The sequence below is a fragment of the Grampus griseus genome (assembly GCF_964374135.1).
Source record: "Grampus griseus genome assembly, chromosome: 5".
Classification (NCBI taxonomy): Eukaryota; Metazoa; Chordata; class Mammalia; order Artiodactyla; family Delphinidae; genus Grampus; species Grampus griseus.
Window position 1 is genome coordinate 17,207,911 of NC_138998.1, and position 20,800 is coordinate 17,228,710.

Consider the following 20,800-nt stretch of genomic DNA (forward strand, 5'->3'; position numbering starts at 1 on the left):
ATTAGTGTATATATGTCAATCCCAATCTTCAATTCATCACACCACCACCACCATCTCCCACCTCCGCTTTCTCCCCTTGGTGTCCATACATTTGTTCTCTATATCTATGTCTCTATTTCTGCCCTGCAGACTGCTTCATCTGTACCATTTTCCTAGGTTCCACATTTATGCGTTAATATACGATATTTGTTTTTCTCTTTCTGACTTACTTCACTCTGTATGACAGTCTCTAGATCCATCCACGTCTCTACAAATGACCCAATTTCATTCCTTTTTATGGCTGAGCAATATTCCATTGTATATTCTTTATCCATTCATCTGTCACACCTGTCAGAATGGCCGTCATCAAAAAAATCTACAAACAATAAATGCTGGAGAGGGTGTGAAGAAAAGGGAACCCTCTTGCACTGCTGGTGGGAATGTAAATTGGTACAGCCACTCTGGAGAACAGTATGGAGGTTCCTTAAAAAACTAAAAATAGAACTACCACACGACCCAGCAATCCCACTCCTGGGCATATACCCAGAGGAACCATAATTCTACCATTTAAATGTTAATCATATCTAAAAAATATCTTTACAGCAACATCTGGACTGGTATTTGACCAAAAACTCGGTACCATAGTCTAGCAAGTTGACACATAAAATTAACCAACACAACCATCAATATTCTTTTTTATGCCAGTTATTACAGCTACAATTCATTCAGCCAATAGGAAGAGACATACCTTTAAATTTCTCCCCAAAACAAATCAAACCAGTCCCTCTTCAAATTGTGTAATATTTCTGTGGACTAAAATCTATATCAAATATCCTTTGGCCAGATTCTTCCTCGGCCTACGTATTACCCAATAGTAGTTGCTATCATTTTTCAATATCAGCATGATGGCTTTTATCCTCTTTGACTACGTATTTCCAAGGAGGTACCACAGAATAAGGTGCTATCACATTCCACCAGCATGGTATCTCTCATCGATTAAATTATCCCAGTTGCTCTGATACAGGTAAGTAATTGCAGTCCCTTTGTTTATAAATCTGTGTCTTGGATTAAACATTCATGGCGTCCATACAGTGAAGAAAAACACAAAAGTATTCTACCTCTAATGAAAGTTTAATCATTATCTGATAGCGGGGGCTTACAAAACGCCCAAAGCTGCAACTGGGTGGCGTGATCTCCTTGCTGGTCAAAAAGTAGGGGCTGCACACACTTCACCTGGGCATCTATGCCAGCCATCTCACTTCACTGCTAGCTCTCTCTCTCCCACCTGAACAACTTCCTTCTTCTAATTCCTTACATTATCTAAACAGCCATGGAGCCCTCGGACCGGGAACAGAGCTCCCAAGAGCTGGATTTAGAGGAGATAACTAGGAAGATTTCATTTCTGGACAAGTGGAGGGAAATCTTTAGTTATCACCGGTAAGATGTTCTCATTTTCTCATTTCTCGAGAACCAGAGGGATTTTAGGTGTTTAAGTAATCAGCTTTTATGCTTGCCACGTGAGAAGTGTCCGTTACAGATTTACATTTTAAATGCTTCAGGTATGACTGTTTGCAGAAAGAGCCATCCCTAGCAAGGTTGAAGTTGAAGAGGTTTGAGGGTATAAGGGTTGAACATAGTGAGTAATTTTCTTGATGTTTTCTCTTTCATTTATAGGTTGGGAACCAATAATACAACTTCTCAGGTAATTATTTTTCTCAGAGCCAGTGTGTTTCCCTCTAGCTGCTTCTTCAAAACAATCACATTAACAGCATAATCTGCATTTATTCTGTGCACATAATGTCACTCAGGCACCCAGCATTTAACGTGTGAAAACACAAAACTAGAAACCTTGTTGAAGATCTTTTCTTGCGCCTTCTTTTTTCAGAAAAATCTCTTCCTACTTTTTCTTTTTAATTGGGGTACAGTTGCTTTACAATGTTGTGTTAGTTTCTGCCGTACAGTGAAGTGAATCAGCTGTATGTATACATATGTCCCCTCCCTCTTGGACCTCCCTCCCGCCCCACCCCATCCCACGCATCTAGGTCACCACAGAGCACCGAGCTGATCTCCTCTTCATCATTAAAAGCACCATGTGGTTATTATTTTAGAAAAAAAAAATATGAGAATCTAGAGTTCCTACACTTGTGAAATAACACTAGATTCTGACACCCAAGTGCTTCAGTGATCCTGGAGAAAAGTAGTTCTGAAAATAGTTATTGTCTTGTTTCAGCTTCTGAAAAATTGTTTTCCTTACCATCTTCAAATAAGGAAAAGATGACTGAATTCAGGTGTTAACATGTATTTTAAAATCTGTTATACAGTATAAGATGAAAGATGTTTTTCTCTCACATCACCTGAAAAGGTTAGAAGGTAATGGACTTTGTGTTTCAGATATTAATTCAATCACTGAACAAACACAGCATAAAATATTAAGGTGATTTTCTTGGCACTAATATACGATACAATCAAACAACTGAATTATTAATATTTTAACTATTACCACTAAAGCACCTTGCTCCAAGTAACCTGTGATCAAAAGCCTTATTATATGTGCTGAAACTCTCTGACCCAGTCTGTTAGAATTGGGGAGATAATACTTCTGTTTTAGTCCTGAAAGTATTAAATGGAGGTAGCTATCATTTGGGGGAATAGAATAGTCAAAAGATAAAACAATCTTTACAAGGAAAAAAAAATAAATGTCAAGTTATGCTTTACACAAGGTGGGGGAAACCCCCTGCCAAAAATGTAAAGATTTTCCATGTGATTTGCGAAATGCATCTTATCCCACCAGTAGTCTGTGACTTGGATGCTGTGTTTCTGAGATAAGAAAGCATCTTAGCCTCTAGGAATCCAGAAAAACTAGGAAGGCAGTTTCCTTCATGTTTCAGCTACCAACTGGGCAAATTTGTTTCATGAAATTAGGATAGAAGTAAATTGGAAGAAGAATCAATGCTAACTCATATTTAAATGCCGTAAGAATCAGTTAAGAAAAGTAAAAATAGATGTTTTTCTTAAAGGTAGGGGGTGGATTTTTTTAAGGAAGAAAATTATTATATTCACTTGCTAGGCAACAGGAATCTGAGAGAATTAAAAGGAGGTAACCTGACTTTGTTTACTGGCCAGTTAACAACGTAATGAGAAATACCTCATATAGACTGGAAAGATTCACTCATTGTTTATAAAATGTTGCCTTCTCAAAACAAGAGACGGTGACACTTACATTCTTCTATAAACATAATTTCAAGTCAAGGTCTTGATAGCGTTAATTATGTTTCCATAGTTACACTTAACCTCTCCGAGTCACATAAAACTTAGGAGAAACCCTTTTGACACAGACACTGGGATTTTTCTGCCTCTTTTATTGCTATTTATGAAAATTTTCAGACAGCTTTAAAAGGGAGACAACATTTTCTGAACACTGATATTTCAGAGAGAAAAGAGAGGAAAAAAGGTCATCACCAGCTCTGTTTGCTTTGTTTTTTGGTGGTGGCACTTTACACAGAATCGTGAAGGCAACCGTATATCTGCCGGTGAAACTGAAGATGGAACAGGAATACCTCAGCCAAAAGGACACGGACATTGGCCATCGAGTAGCCTTTGTTCTATTCCCAAACCCTCTATCATCTCTTCAAAATCGGGCGGCCTTCCCATCTCCCTAGCAGTGGCCACGGTAAGTACAGCTTGTCAATTAAACATGAAATGAAACGTAATCTTCCCCAAACAACAAGGCAGGGGAATCTTATCTGCTGTCATGTGAGAGTATTATGGAAGATAAGACTACAGACGGTGGTTACTGGTAAAAGGCGAATATAATTAAAATGACTTATTTATGGTATTTTTCAAGGACACCGGTGACGTTACAGGCTTTTCCTCCCAAACTCTCAGTCTCTCTTTATTTACTCCCTCAGTGTGACAGTCAAGTGTGAAGCCATGAGGGAGTTAAATTCAAATAATTTACATATAAGGTAGGACAGGGCAGCCGGTGAGGACTGCAAAGGTGGAAGACGAGGTAGATGTGGGAGACAGGACCCCTGTCCTGTGTGGGCAGGAAGGAGGGAGATGGGGACACATGTCCAGGCCCAGTCTTGGGGCAAAGAGATGATCTCAAGAAAGAAACGTTCCCTGGGGCTGCCAACAAATAAGCAGATTTGAAAAGAACCCGATGTTCAAGAATCCAAGTGGACCTGGAAGCTACTGTTCCCAGGGACTGTTTGTTCCATTCAAAACTTGACCAGGGCTGGGGAGAGGGGCTGAGGCAGAGACCCAGACACACCTCACTGCATGGGCTGGGGGCAATGCCTTGGCGAATGGCCAAAGGACCAGCTGTCATGGTCAAAGAGGCATGATCGGGAATTGGGGAAGTAAAGCCAGGGGTCGAGGCAGGGAAAAAGCACCAGAGAGGGTGAGAGATCCCGCCAACAGGATTGTCCTGTAATATGGCCCTTTCAATCATAGTGAAAATCAGGGCTTTTAGGGACAGTTTTCCCACATTCATCCCATTTCCTCAGCCTCCAGACCACATTCTAGATACTTAGGCAGAAACCTCTCCTTGGGGCCCTAAGGACAAAAGTCGGAAGAAGCACTTCCTTTCTGAGGACACGCGGCCCTGCACCTGGGCACGCTTGCAGAACCCACCCGGGACCAGCCTGGTCTTCTGGGTAAAGACCAGCAAGGCCTACGGTCAGACCTGCCATGGACATAAAGCTCTGTAGTCTGTGCCCTGCAGGCAGGGTCCCTGATGAGAGGCAAGAGTGGGGGCCAGACCCCCTCTGGGGAAACCTCACAGTCTCCCCCTGCTTGTCGAGCCCAGAGGCCAGGCTGGCCCCGACTGCAGTATTTCTAACCCTCAGTGTAGCTGTTCCTGAGGCTCCCCAGGTGGAACATCATCGTACACAGGGACTACAGCCCCCGTGTTCTTTTTCATCACGTACATCCGCACAGGCTTCACAGAGCAACTCTCTCCACTGCTGAGGTTGCGGCACAAACGTGCTGGGAGGCCCACGTGCTCTTTCTTATCTTCACAGATCTTTCTGCCTCAATCCACCTTCCCTCTTGTGCTCCAGTGCCAGATGTCACAGGAAGACAGGCCAGCAGGGCTCTCTTGAGATGCTGCACGTTGCTCGTTGGCCTCACAGTTCCTGGATGGTGCCTTAACTTGTGTCTTAGGTGTCTAGTTCATCACTCTCCTTTTGAGGAATGAAGACAGGTGACGTGTAATCCTATTAGCATCTCCAGGCTCAGTGGTTATTCTGCCTACACTGTGCTGTAGAAACAGTAGTTAGAGCAACTACAGTGCCCCTCAATATCCTCGGGAGATTGGTTTCAGGACCCCCCAGAGGAAACCAAAATCCTCTGATGCTCGAGTCCCTTATAGAAAATGGCCTAATACAATTGCCCCCCCCCATATCCGCAGATACAGAGGGCCGAGTGTATCCACATTTTACTGTAAAAGGTTTTTAATGAACACTTTAATAAAAAAGTATTATTGGCTACTAATGAATTTCTATGAAGAATGTCATTTTAAAATTTACACATATCAGGAAATAGGCTACCTTTTGTACGGAAAATAGAGAAAACTGATTCTACACTGATACCGTGTTTGCCTGTATATGCACACAGAAATTCCAGAAGACTTCCTAAAATGTGACAGTAGGCGGAGGGAGAGGGGCAAGGGCCCTGGGTCGGGGGGAGTCTTCTCAGCATAGCTTTTTGTACTCTCTGGATTTTGAACCATGTGAATGGACAATCTATTTCTAAAAACACCGTCATGCCTTTTAAAAACAGGGAAAAAAAAGGCATTCACAGGTGTTTCCAAAGTCTTCTAGTTCCTCTCTCTATTGTGGAGGCAGGAGAGTCTGGGTCTGAATTCTCCCACTTGCCTACAAACACAGACATGATGCAATTGGAGACCTCCTCAGTGACTTTTCCAAGGTAATTCTCTCCCTTTGGAAAAGGCTGGGAGACGAAAGAATCAGACCTGATGGAGGGTTCAGGAAGTCCCAGAAGCAAAGAGAATTGATTTTTCTTCAAAAAAAAAAAAAAACAAATTTGGACGTATTCCCATTATGAGGACCAGATGATAATGTATCCTTTAAATAACAGTAGCATTAATTAAACACACCCTGGGATTTCAAGATGATGAGCCTTGCGGTTCTGAATACTCGTGTCCAGGGAGGCAGTTTGGAAGCTTGACCAATTCTAATCGACATTTTGGCCGTGCAGCCGCCTGGCAAATTATTAGAGCGATTGGATCCTAGCACTCACATGAGAGTGTTTTTCGTTGTCATTCTGCTGTTCTCATTTCCCGCCTCCATTTGGAATTGCGATTCATAGGATTTCCTGACACTGGCACACACTTTTTGCTGGGAATCTGCTGAGAAAGTAGAGAGTGGGCAAAACAGCCAATGCCCCTTTGCTTTCCCCAGCTCTCCTGTTTCTCGCCTTTTGTTGCCCTATTTCCAGTACCACAGGGTTCTTCCTTCCCCCAGCCGCACGTCTTATAGTGTATGTGGTGTAATGAACGGCGGGCAAGGCTGCTGGCCCAGGTGGCATCATCGGAGAAGGTGAGAGTCCTCCTCTGGGCTCTTCCACAGCAACACCCCCTCCCCCGCTGTGCTTCCCAGCAGCAGAAGTTTTTCATCCTCCTTCACAGTCAGGCCCTTCTGCGGGACCCAGCCTGGAATACATTCCTATTGCCTCTTTTATCAGCAGCCAATAAACAAACTCCTAGTGTATTTGCAATATCACCCAGCAGGATCATATTAAAACTGTAATACTGGGAGATCAAAATATTCCGGGGGAGAGCCAGAAAAATGAAGCTCTAATCGAGGGTAACAGGCAATGGGCTGGCTTTAGGGGAGCAGGAAGCACAGCCTGGTAACCCCAACATAGGTCTGGCTGATAGATGGTCCTCAGTAGGTGTTTCATTCATTCATTCATTGCCTCTTGGGTGATCCCCAAGAGAGGCATCGCTGTACAGGGTAGTGGGTGTCATTTGTGTGCCCCTTCAGAAGCATACTCTACCCCTGTCCGCCCTGCTTTCTGCACTGCAGACTGAGCTGTACTCACCCCATCAGTAGGGCTCCCTCCTCTGACTTCCTGTTGAGTTTGACCAATGGGAGCCCTGGAGGGAGCCTGGAGGGACGGAAGGGAATGAAGTCAGGTGTGCAAAGCTGGCTGAATCCCTCTCCTCAGAAGGCAGTCCTCTCCCAGGACTCCCTCATCCCTTCCACCCCTCCAGGTGTCAGCGACATAAAAACTTCTCACTCTTGCTAACCCTGGGGCCCTGCATTAGCCACTCTTGCTGCCCCACATGCAGCCCACATCTTTGTAAATGGTCCCTGAATTAAAGTTTCCTCAAGTTAATTATCCTGACTCGAGTGCCATCTGTTTCCTGCTGGGACCCTGACTGGTACCAGTTGAAAGGCTTGCATTTGATTCCTGGCACTACCATTTACTATCTACGTGACCCTGGGCATACCACTTCACTGCTCTGGGCCCCCAAGTCCTTTAACTGTAAAACGAGAGCCAAATTCGATTTTTAAAAATTCAACAACTACTTCTTGCGAGCCTGCTAGGTACCAGGTACTGCACCAGATGCTGAGAAATTGATGGTGAACGCAACCAGCTAAAGAGACTACCACTCTATTTGATGGGCTAGTTTAGAAATGTCTTCTTAGGACGCAGTAATTCTAACCTCTCTGATTCCATGATGGTCCAGTAATTTCTAAAGCAGGAAAAGATTTAGGGAAGGAGCTTCAAAGCAAATTATTCTACTTCAAATTGTGGGCAGGGAGCATGTGGGAGAGGACTGGACGGGGACAGGTGGTCACAAGAGGTCCCTCTAAGACCAGGGACAATGGACAAGGCAGTCAGGGTAAGGAAATGAAATCTGTTGGGAAGAATGATCCAGGACGTGTGTGTGTGTATGTGTGTGTGAGACAGAGAGAGAGAGCGAGAGAGAGACAGACAGAGAGACAGAGAGACAGAGAAACAGAGAGAGAGAGAGAATGATCACCATCGTTATCATCACCACAGCAATCAGGGAAGAGAGGTATTCCTGGAAAACTAACAAAGTGAAGAGAGAAAAACCGTGCCTGATTGTGTTAAGTAATAACAATCATTATAGTCATTTATTAGGACCATTTGCCATTTGTGTCTAGTTACCAGGCAGCACAACAACATACATGTATCACTGACTATGTGTCAGGTTAATCTTGTTATAAATTATACTGATATGAAAGTCAGTGTTGGGAGGAGGGATAAATTGGGAGATTGGGATTGACATATACACACTACTATATATAAAATAGATAACTAATAAGGACCTACTGAACAGCACAGGGAACTCTACTCGGTACTCTGTAATGGCCTATATGGGAAAAGAATCTTAAAAAGAGTGGGTATATGTATACGTATAACTGATTCACTTTTGCCGTACAGCAGAAACTAACACAACATTCTAAATCAACTATACTCCAATAAAAATTTTTAAAAAAAAAGAAAAGAGGGCTTCCCTGGTGGCGCAGTGGTTGAGAGTCCGCCTGCCGATGCAGGGGACGCGGGTTCGTGCCCCGGTCCGGGAGGATCCCACATGCCGCGGAGCGGCTGGGCCCGTGAGCCATGGCCGCTGAGCCTGCGCGTCCGGAGCCTGTGCTCCGCAACGGGAGAGGCCACAACAGTGAGAGGCCCGCATACAGCAAAAAAATTAAATTAAATTAAATTAATAAAATTTAAAAAAGAAAAGAAAGTCAGTGTTACATAAGTAAGGTGAGTCATCTCTGTTGCCACCCTGGACACTGGGGGCTCCCTGAGAAGCCTGCAGCCCCCCTGTTCTAGGCCTTCCCGAGGTGAAGCTGGACAGTGGCTCTCCCTAAGTTGGAGGGGGCAGCTGGCAACAGAAACGGGAGTTTGATCTGGCTTACTGAGCTTTTTAAATTGAATTTGAATTCTCAGCTTTCTCAGCCACAATTGTCTTAGGCTGTCACATTATCCATAGCTTCTCCTCCCTTACCCCTGCCAGTGTCTGGGCTTTTTCCATCTGGGCTGGGACTTTCTTCCATGCAACATGAGAGGTTCCAGTGTAGACAGGCTGTGTTTTCACAAAGGTAATAACAGCACTTATGGTTCCCACAGTCCTTTCCATACTTCTCCTCTTGCAGTGGTAGCTTTCAATTTCAGTGATGGGGACAGAGCAGGGGTTATCCCCGTTTCAGGATAAGCAAAGAAAGCCTTAGAGAGGTTTGACAATCTGTCCCCGTTCATGTGGTCGGCATGTCCAAGCAGAGCTGGGGCTTCTCAACCCTGGAGTCAGGAGTGAGCAGTTTTCTTCTGTGCAGTCTTGATGTCAGGGAGACACTTTCTGTCCATATTCAGGGCTCTGCTGGGGATGTCCTGGGTTGGTGGCCCTCTTTGGTTGCGGTGCACACCGAGTCTGTGTCTCCCAAGAGCAGCCTTCTCCTCCCTCTCCTTGATGGCCACCGGACAGATAATTTTCCTTCAGGTGCAATTCTAGGCTCTTGCTTATTCTGAAATGCACCTGTCTCTATTTCTCTGTAGAGGCAATCTTTTCTTTTGAGGGTGGGTGCAGAGGTGGCCAGGAAATAAACTCCAGCCATGGAACCAGACCCTGGTTTGAGATGGGGAAGACCATTCCAGATGCTTGCTTCTCCTGCATCTGTCCTTCTTGGAAACCATTAGAGCCCACGCTATGCACAGCTGGGAAGAGGTACCCTGGCTCTGACCGGCTGGGCTCCATGTTCCTTTTGTCCACACTCTTCAACTGGCTCCAAATGCCTGAGTGTGATATTCAAAGCCCTCCAGGATCAGACCCAAGGTACTTTCCATTCTGAGCTTCCACTGACTTCCTGCCCTGGGGCCCCAGAACACACAGTGTTCTAGACCCAGTGAACCACTCACTGTCCCTGGATACCCTGGTACCATGTGTGTGCGTTTGCAGATCTCTCTCTCTACCCAGCCTCCCCGCCTTTACAGGCGACAGACCACTGTGTGGTCTGTCACAGAGTGTGGGACATGTGCCTGTGCTGGAGCATGGGGTGCTTTGGGGATATGGCAGTAAGCGACACTGAATAGCACTGAGTTACCTCGTGGGAAAGTCAGCCCCTTCTCCACTCTGGCAGGCCAGGGAGAAGACCCGGTAAAGGGCAGCACACATTCACACCTCTTTAACACCTCTTATCTCCCTTTTAATTACAAAGAGCGCAGGGCTCAGTCAGAGCTTTCACAGGCAACGGTTTCTAGCATAATCTAATAACATCGTTATATCTCTATTTTTTTTTTATTATGGCAAGTGATTTTGATTCTCATTTAAGGATGTGGTATAAAGTGTCCTTTTAAATAAACGCTTTATTTATTTATTTAAATGAATGTTTCCTTGTAAAATGGGGATTAAATGAGATAATGCACATATCTGACCCTTTGTAAGCTCTTAATGACGGTGAACTGATTTGAAATAAACGAGAAACTGCCAACTTCCCCACCAAGAAAGAAAGAAAGAAAGAAAGAAAGAAAGAAAGAAATGCTTTAAATAAATGTTTTCTAAGTTATAAAAGAATGTCCCAAGCTAATGAGAAATATTAATTCAATAATTATTGGCATACAAAAATGACAGCAGTTATAAGGATGGTACATACACGATTAAAGCTGGGGAGGCAGATCAGTGGTGTTAGCATGGGTACGAATACCAGCCCTGCCTGATTTGCTGGGTGACCTTAGGCAAATACTTTCCTGTAAAAGGAGGATGATAACAGTACCTTTCTCAAGGAATTGAATTAACATAATGAATGCAAAGCACTTAGCCCAGTGCCTGGTGCGTAGAAAATACTCAATAAATGCTAGACACCATCTGCCAGCCTAGTTTAAATGCCACCTCTTCCACGAAGCCCTCCTGAGTACTTCAGTCGGAAGTTCTCTCTCCATACCCATACCCCACACAGGACCTAGCACAAGCCGAATGATTAATATGCCTCTGATTATAAAGGGATTCCCTTTTTGTCACGGGTTTGGTTTACAAAGGCTTGTACCCAATTTTCTGGGATTTTCTAAAAGACCCTCTCCAATCTTAACATGCTGCAGAGTATCCAGAAAAAAACTTAAAGATTCTAGGGCAAAAAAACAGAGGCTGCTTGTTTAATACCAATTTACACCACTATTGTACTCAGACTGCTGGAATCAGAGTCCTGCCTATTCCTTTTTTCTGGAGCAAGAGAGAAAGACCCTAACGTGGGAGAGATAGGAGTTACAGAGTCATGGTTAGAGGAATGCGAGGCATAAGGAGAGCGTAGTCGCCCGTCATGGATCTTAAGGGGGTACAGGGAAGATGGCTGGCAATGGAGGGTGAGACAGACGCAGAGACAGAACTCGGATGGGGATAAAAAGGTGCACAGTTGACACTCTCAGCCTTCAGGATAAAATGTCCTAAGTGAACGCTATGCAAACCTTTTGCACAGAGCTGGACAATTACAATCAGGGAATAGAGTAATGTGTGAACCTGACTCTAGGAAGGGGACAGGCCCTCCTCCATGGTTTCACCACCTTGCTTAAGTCTGTTTGCTGAGGGCTTGTGTCTTGTTTGAACCATTTATTTCCCCTCTTTTCAGAAACTGCGCCAGATCCTCTTTGGAAATACAGCCCAGGTCTTCAGCTCTGACTGGACAAAGGCCTATTTCCGGTTTCATGATCCTTTTTCTGACCTGGCTTTCGCTTTGGAAGTGGGAAAGGTAATAGCAGGTGATAATTTTTTTTTTTTTTTTTTTTTTTTTGTGGTACGTGGGCCTCTTACTGTCGCGGCCTCTCCCGTTGCGGAGCACTGTCTCCGGATGCGCTGGCTCAGCGGCCATGGCTCACGGGCCCAGCCGCTCCACAGCATGTGGGATCTTCCCGGACCGGGGCACGAACCCGCGTCCCCTGCATCGGCAGGCGGACTCTCAACCACTGCGCCACCAGGGAAGCCCAGGTGATAATTTTTTAAAGTCCTAATCCCATGCTCCCTGTCTGTGTTTCCTTCCATCCTCCTCCATACGAGGCATGTTTTCATTATCATCATATGTAGAAACATATCGACGATTTAAAATGTAAACTTAAATGATAACAGACTATTGAAAATTATGACACGCTATCTAGGATGTCACAAAGTCTCAAACTCCTCCCCACTCTCTTCCAAATTTTCGTTTTCCTGGCACTTTTCTCCAGGTCCTAAGCATTCCTAAGAATCTAGAGGCTGGAAGAGATCTAGGAGTTTCTTTCTGGCTTGTTTAAAACCTCAGTAATTCAAACCATTGATCCCTAGCCAGGCAGAATTTCAAGAGCTAGCCGACTGGTTCCTTACCTCCTGCAAATCTAACGGTTGGACATGAGGCACGAGCCCAGTGAAGGTGGGGCGGAGGGGGACAGGCATCCCGGGGTGCCCGTCTATGGGGCTCCACAGAGAAGCTAGTCATTGCAGATTCTAGCCCAGCCACAGCCCATGAGGAGCGGTGGCACATGTAGAGAAGCCTAGGGGATGCTGTGTCCCAGAAGGGAAAAGGCTGCCGAGAAGAATAAATAATGACATCCATTTCCAAGACCTCTTTTTTATAACGTGGGCCCTGAGGGTTCCACCACCATTGTAAACTCCTCACTGCTGACCCTCCGCTTTTCAGGGAGGTGCCCGAAGCATTCAGATGGCTGTACAAGGATGCATCATTAAATATTTGTTGTTTACAAGGAAGGGAAAAAACTGTAACTTTCTCAGGTAAGAGGCCTATGAAAAGTATTTGCAAAGAATTACCCATTTCCCGAGAACCTTTGTAGGCTAGATAACCACCAGGGAAAATCCCCCAGGTTGCCTCAGGAAGGAGACTTGCCTCATAAGAGGACTTGCCTCGTAAGACAGAAATGGCTCTGGCTCTCCCAGAAGGACTGAATTTCGTGAGTAGGTAGAGCTCTTCCAGAGTCCCTTTCAGTGTTCAGTGGCAGGGGTAACCCTGACAGTTTTTATGCTCCACTGCAGAGCCCCCTGACAGAGGAGACGAAGCACCAGGTCTCCAGACAGGCTTACCTGACAACATTTGATAGGAAGTCCCAAACTAACAGTTCCAGAGAGAGAACGAAAGGGGTGATGACAAACCTAATAAATGAAGGATTCGTCCTCCTCTTTAATCACGCTGACAAAGTACAGTGTTTGGTAGTTGCCTATTTAAAAAATCAGTTCAAATTATTTTGTTCTTAGATGCTAATAAACCCCTATCAAACTCTATGATATTAGAGGAAACAGAAATAATTAAAAGGCATCTACCTACCCTCAGGCAGGGTAACTTATCACCCAGAACAGGAACTGAACGTCTCATCTATTCTAAGAACGTGAATTACCAGCTTCCTTAGAAGCAGAGCCAGAGATGGGAATTCTTCATGCAGGTGATTTATTAAGGGAATGCATGCCCTCAGGAGAAACCCCTAAGAGAGCAGGGGAGCAGGCTAGGGAAGGAGGAGAAGCAGAGGAGGACTGTGGCTGCCAGTGATGTCTAGCCTCCGCCTGAGCCATGGGAGCTCTGGGGGGCAACTGCTCCATCTGCAGATAAGGGGGCGGGGCCTTTACACCTCCCACCCTCATCAGGCATCCGCTATGGACCCTCCTATGGGCAGGTGGCACAACTCCCAGTCACTTCCAGGGAAGGTGGCTCCAGTTCATCCGAGAAAGTTGAAAAGTATGAGGCCCTAGCAGCAGTGCCCAAAGCAACAGGGGGTGGGCATGTCCACCAACTGAGTAAAAGGGATCCCAAGGGACCTAGATGGAACACATACAGCATTTGCTCCATGAATAGCAAGCAGTTAGCACAGTACCTGGCTCATGGCAGGTATCACATAAATGCTAATGAGTAATTGCTATTATCGACCTGCTCCATGAAGCCTTCCTGAACCTTCCCAGTCACAAGTTCTCCCTCCTGCCCCTGCAGTCTCACAGCACTTTGTTTGACTCTCATTCTACCTTGGACAAGGGTTTTGGAGTGTGAGGGTCCTGCTACTGATTTCGATATCACCATAGAGCTAGATGGATTCTATAAATCAGGAGTCCCCAACCACCGGGCCACAGACTGGTAACAGTCCGTGGCCTGTTAGGAACCGGGCCACACAGCAGGAGGTGAGCGGCAGGCGAGCGAGCGAAGCTTCATCTGTATTTACAGCCGCTCCCCATTGCTCGCGTTACTGCCTGAGCTCCACCTCCAGTCAGCATTATGGTGAGCTGTATAATTACTTCATTATATATTACAATGTAATAATAATAGAAATAAAGTGCACAATGAATGTAATGTGCTTGAATCATCCCCAAGCCACCCCCCCACCCGTTCGTGGAAAAATTGTCTTCCACGAAACCAGTCCCCGGTGCCAGAAAGGTTGGGGACCGCTGCTATAAATCATGGCTGAGTTCATTCACTAACCTCTGTCATGTGTTTCTTCACCAGGAAGACAGTTGTCAATGTTAAACATTTAGAAAATGAGCATAGGAAAGGTCTGTGATGTAAAGATTGGCTCCCATTTCCGGGGAATTCTCACCCACTGGGATTATTTGATGGAATCTAATGGTTAAGAACAATCTAATGGTTAAGTCAGGAGGCACACTGCCCGCATTCAAATCACTGCTCTACTGCTTTAAAGGTGAATGACCAGGGGCAGAGTACTCAACCCCCTGTCTTACTTTCCTCATCTCTAAAATGGGACTAATAATATTGATAGCATCCACCTCACAGGTTGTCATAAGGATTAAATGAGGTAATATGTGTTAGGTGCTTAGAACAATTCTGGGCCCAGTGAGTACCAGATGAGTGTAAACTATAAGTTAGTAAGGGGGAAGTGGGCCTCAAATGATTCGTAGGACGTGATCAGTCAGGAAGAACAGACAGAACTTGCATATTAAAGGCAGACAAGTACATGAGAAAAAGCATGGAGGTAGAATGCAGAAACTATGTCTAGGGAACTAGTCCATCTGGGGCAGAGGGTTTGCAAAATGGAAACCTGGGAGATAAAACTGGAAGGATTGTTTGGGGTTGCACTCGGGAAGGGCCTGTGTTATCAGGTTAGAGAGTTGGGATGGAGCCTGGCTGGAGTTCAGGAGAGAAGACAGTGTTGAGATTCAGCAGGGGCAGTAATGCACAGGGAGGGATCAGTGGAGAAACCAGAGGATTAATGCTCTGGGGTGAGGATGCCCATTCAGTGCGTGCAGAGAGGATGAGGCCCTCCACAATGTTCTCACAGTGTAGGTTGATGAAGGAACCAAACTGACCCATCCTGTACTCAGAGGGTCCATGAAAGTGGAGGTCCAGGCCCTCAGCTAAGGGGCACTCATTGCAATGCGTTCCTACCCTCCCCCCCCAACCCCGGGCTGAAGTTTGTGCGCGATGAGCAAGCAGGGGCAGAAGCACGCGCTGGCCGCGGCGCTCGCAGGCATCCTGTGGGCCGCAGGAGCAGCTAGGAAAGCCACCATCTGCCTTGTCACCGAGGACACTTACGTCGCCCCGACTCCTGACTACTCTGGGGACGGTTTCACTGAACGGGTGAGTGCACTCCTGTCCGTCCTGTCCTACCAGATAACGGATGGTGAAGCCTGGGTGAGTATTAGACTCGCCATGGAACTGGAGGTGGAACTGATGCTCCTGGGTGGACCTCCACGATGTAAGCATCTGATGTGGCCAAAGGCACCTGCCAAAGAGGCCAGGATCAAGGGCATAAGTAATCCAAGCAGCCAAAATAGAGATGCCTGCTGTGAATTTCTCCTTCCAGAATTCACCATGATCAAGAATACTCCATACCCAACAGAAAGAAGCAGATTCACAGACATAGAGAACAAAGTAGTAGTTATCAGTGGGGAGAGGGAAAGGGGAGGGGCAACACAGGGGGAGGGGATTAAGAGGTGCACACTATTATATATAAAATAAGCTACAAGCATGTTGTACAACACAGGGAATAGAGCCAATATTTTATAATAACTATAAATGAAGTATTACCTTTAAAAATTGTGAACCACTATATTGTACACCTGTAACTTATATAATATTGTATATCAACTATACTTCAACAACAAAAAAATTTTTTAAAGAATACCCCATGCCTGAAATTATCATAAACTCCATTTCCATAGCCACTCTTCTAAACGTGGCTGAATTCTACCTATTAGGGAAAAAATCTGTTTACAGTTTTCCTGCTCAAGACACCATATTGGTTTAAAACTGAGGAATGTAAAAGTGAGGCCGGTGGCCACCCAATCTTACCATGTATGTTTTACAGGGCCTTGTGTATATGTCAGTTTCTAGCCATGTGATTTTACAATGAAACAAAGAACTCCCTTGAGGTACTAACAGTGAGTTGACATCTTCTAGCTATAACTTTCACCTTCCTTTTCATTTTTATCTTCTATTTCTGATTTATAGCTCCAGCTGTTTGAACTTTTAGAGAAAGAAGCCACGGAGAAATTCATCTATGATCACGTACAGTGTGTAAGTATTTAAGGGTTGAGATAATTCCTTTATGTTGAACTGATCGTACAGGAATCTTCTTCCTTTTATAAAGTGTATTTCTAATGATGCTTGTTAAGAAAAGCAGGTCATTTTGAGGACTAAGAGAGGGCAGAATGAGGGAAAGAGAAACCTGTCTCTCCCTCCCCACAATCTAGAAAGAGGCCAGATCACACACAGGCCCACTCACAAATGCCTCTTTCTCCTTGGCTAATCAAACGCAGAGAATAATACTATAGAGGGCATATACAATAAGATTGCTTTTATGGGAAGAGAAAATGTTAGAGCAGCCTTGCCTCATCTAAGGGATAAAACACAAAAATGGTAGTCTAAATTGCCAAAACGGCCATTCACATTGGCTCAGAAAAATGACTGCCAGTCTGAAAAAGGTGGCCCCCTTTCACGTCTTCTATCAGCACCTTCCACACAATGCCCTCCCCTGCAATGAATCTCCCCCACCTCCTTTGTGGGAAGGACACAAAGTAGGGGATAGGGATGGTGGAAAACGGAAGGTGCTTTTTTTTTTTTTTTTTCCTTTTGCGGTACGCGGGCCTCTCACTGTTGTGGCCTCTCCCATTGCGGAGCACAGGCTCCGGACGCGCAGGCTCAGCGACCATGGCTCACGGGCCCAGCCGCTCCGCGGCACGTGGGATCTTCCCGGACCAGGGCACGAACCCGTGTCCTCTGCATCGGCAGGCGGACTCTCAACCACTGCGCCACCAGGGAAGCCCCAGGAAGGTGCTTTTTTAAGTTTCCTCTGTGGATAAAGAAATGAAAGTTGATTTTCTAAAGAATCAGAACCTTACAATGTAGCAGAGGAAAATTAGAGTAACCATGAAGCCATATAAATGTGGCTTGTATGGAAAGGGAAAATTTGATTCATGAAACTCACAACCCCATTCCTTTCAAAGGTCATAGGGACAGAAAACTTGGGCATGAGTTCTCAGTCACACACTAGCTACATGGTCTTGCTTAAACTAGTTACCCCAGACCGTCCTCCCCCACCCTCTCTTGGGTCTATGTGGTAGGCAGAAGAATGGTCCCCTGAAAGATGTCCATACCCTACCCCCTAGAACCTGTGAATGTTTCATTACATGGTAAAGAGGAATTAAGCTCGTTAATCAGATGACTCTAAAATAGGGAGATTACCCTGGATTATCCGGGTGGGCCCAGTGTAATCTCAAGGGACTTTAAATGTGGATGAGGAAGGCGTAAGACAGGGGGAGACTGATGTGATGTGAAAAGAGTACCACCCACTGTTGCCGGCATCGAAGGTCAAAGGTGGGGGCCATGAACCAAGGAACGTGGGCAGGGCTGCTAGAACCTGGAAAGGGCAAGGAAACAGATTCTCCCCTAGAGCCTCCAGAAAGAACGCAGGGCTGCTAACATCTTGATTTTAGGCCAGTAAGACCCATTTCAGTCTTCTAACCTCTAGAACTGTTAAGATAATAAACCTGTATTATTTAAGCTACTAAATGTATGGTAATTTGTTACAGCAGCAATATGAAACTAATGGAAGCTATATGATAGATTTTAAATACCTGACATGAAATGTTAAGCTAGAAGCCTGCTTAGGGACTTTTTGTGGTAGAGGGAGATGTTTAATGGGGCTACACGGAGAGGAACCATGTAAGAAATGACTCTGCCAGCAAACAGAGGCAAACCCTTTCCTCTCTGTCTTCCATCTCTTCAACTCAGACCTGGGAGAGTCTGATTCAATAAGAAAGTCTTTCACATCTGCAAGGGCTTCTTAAGTGTAGCCAGAGTTGAGAATAAGATGATTAGAGCTAGAGCTATACATAGGTTTTCCCCCTCAAGGACAAAGAGTTGATAATGGGGACCTACTGTACAGCACAGAGAACTCAATACTCTGTAATGACCTATATGGGAAAAGAATCTTAAAAAGAGGGTATATATGTATATGTATAACTGATTCACTTTGCTGTAAAGCAGAAACTAACACAACATTGTAAATCAACTCTACTTAATTTTTAAACTAATGTTTAATTAATAAAAATTAATTTAAAAATAAAATTTAAAAAAAGACTAAGAGTTGAGCTGGAATAAGTAATGAAAGGAAGCAGAATCAGACTGCATGGTGCAGGTGGGCTTTGCACAAGAGTGGTGTCAAGCGGACCCAAGCTGACCATTACCATAGCCGCGCGGGGAAAGGGTTGGCACCATTTCCTGAGTGAGGGGGCATCTGGATGCATAGATACTCCTCTGAAGGGCACTCCCTAACCGGGGCTGCGTGTGTGATCAGCCCCCATCCAGACCTTTACCAAACACCATTCACTATCAAAATGAAGCAGTTCTGTGCCCTGTCTTCAGGCAGAGATCACAAGCTAGAGGTCTGAGGGTTACATGTGGGCAGCAGGCCTATTGTTATTATGGGTTGAATTGCATCTCCCCTCTCCCCAGAAAAGGGATATGTTTAAGCCCTAACCCCCAGTACCTGTGAATGTGTTCTTATTTGGAAAGAGTTTCTTTGCAGATGTAATCATGTTAAGATCAGGTCATGCTGGATTAGAGTGGGCCTTAATCCAATGACTGGTATCTTTATAAGGAGACAGAAATTTGGTCATAGACACCGACACATGCAGGGAGAATGCCATGTGATAATGAAGGCAGACTGTCCCAAACCAAGGACACCAGCCAGCAGCCACCGGAAGCTAGGAAGATACAAGGAAGGATCCTCCCCTAAGGCCTTCAGAGAGAGCATGGCCCGCCTCTGACACCTTGATTTCAGACTTCTAGCTTTCAGAACTGTGAAACAATAAATTCCTACTGTTTCAAGCCATTCAAATTTCTGGCCATTTGTAGGGTAGGTCTAGGAAACTAATACATCTATTACATAGGATCTGCAGCATTAGCTCATATGGTGTTGTATTTTTAAAAACTCGGCTTGGTGAACTTCAAAAATAATCAGAAAATTCCACGTAAAAACCTAAATGTTCAGGCATTCCCTGGTGGTCCAGTGGTTAGGACTCCTCACTTTCGCTGCTGAGGGCACAGGTTCAATCCTCGGTCGGGGAACTAAGGTGAAGCCGCCCCTCAATCTGCACAGAGCAGCAAAAAAAAAAAAAAAAACCAACAGCAAAAAAAACCACACACAAAAACTAAATGTTTAGGTCCTCCCCACTCCCACCCAAAATCAGAAACTCTGACAGCACTAGGCCTGTATTCTAGCATGTCTTCAATCAGCTGATAAAGGGAGCAGTGACTCCCATTAGACAAGTTATGATAGACTGAATGATGTTACCTAACTGGTAAAAAGGACTCTGCAGATGTGGTTAAGTTCAAGATCTCAGATCGGGAGATTATTCTGAATTTTTCTGAGGGACCCAATGAATCCTAAGGGTTTTATAAGAGAAAGAGGACGGCAGGAGATTCAGAAAAAGGGATGTGATGAGGGAAGCAGAGGAGAAGAGGCTATGTGATGTGGAGTCATGAACCAAGGAATAAGGACAGCTTCAAGAAGCTGGAAAAGGCTAGGAGACATCATAGCCTCCAGAAGGAGCACAGGCCAACCAGTAGTTTGAATGGAGTCCAGTGACACCAGGGCTGGACGTCTAACCTCCAGAACTGTGAGATGATGGATTCCTGTGGTTTTAAGCCAACACGTCTGTGGTCGTCTGTTAAGGCAGCAACAGGAAACTGACACACAAGTGCTGTCCCTTGCCTCGGGCCCCACCTCTCCCCGTTTCCCTCACGTCCTGGCGTACACCCATTTGGGTTCCCATCTGGCTTCTGTGGGCACTGAAATTTCTTCTCCTGCCTGAAGATCCAGCCCCTACAAGGGCATAGATAGTGAAGGGGACAAATTAATCCACAAAAGGAAAAGTGCATGCATTTTAGCAGAAGGCTTCCTGCTATAATGCCTTTAAAGAAGAGGCTTTAACCCTGGGCACCTTGAAAGCCAGCCAAGGAGCTTCTTTTCTGCAGGTAGAGTATTGACACAAAGCTAAGATAAGGCCAACCAGTGAGAGGCCCTGAATGAGGATGGATTTTATCCTGGAGCTCACAGGGCACCTTTGGAAAGTTCGGAGCAGAAGAGTAACCTGGCCAGGAAAAGAGACAGGGAGAAGTGCCTTAGAGAGGGACAGACAGTAATTTTGCTGTGGTTCTAGCATGTTCTAAGAACTACGGTAGGTCCTGTGCATTATTTCATTTAACTTTTGCAACAATCCTAGGAAAAGGGTCTTTTTATCTACATTTGCAGATGAGATTGAAACTTAAAGAAGCTGGAGTTAATATAGTAGAACTGGTTTTGAACTCAGGTTTGTATAAGTCCAAAGCTATTTCTAGAACGCTTC

At 45.1% G+C, this 20,800-nt stretch overlaps 1 protein-coding gene across 1 annotated transcript in view; it reads left to right on the forward strand.

The window, feature by feature from the left end:
• Positions 1-1,309: 1,309 nt before the first annotated feature.
• Positions 1,310-20,800, forward strand: part of MINDY4B (MINDY family member 4B) — a gene marked incomplete at both ends in the record, with an annotated part of 40,769 nt that continues 21,278 nt past the window's right edge. Inside the window, 7 exons of the mRNA XM_082654644.1 lie at positions 1,310-1,416; positions 1,654-1,681; positions 3,482-3,649; positions 11,598-11,717; positions 12,639-12,730; positions 15,362-15,527; positions 16,401-16,466. Of these exons, the coding sequence (XP_082510770.1) occupies positions 1,310-1,416; positions 1,654-1,681; positions 3,482-3,649; positions 11,598-11,717; positions 12,639-12,730; positions 15,362-15,527; positions 16,401-16,466 (747 nt within the window). The remainder of the gene's footprint in view (positions 1,417-1,653; positions 1,682-3,481; positions 3,650-11,597; positions 11,718-12,638; positions 12,731-15,361; positions 15,528-16,400; positions 16,467-20,800) is intronic.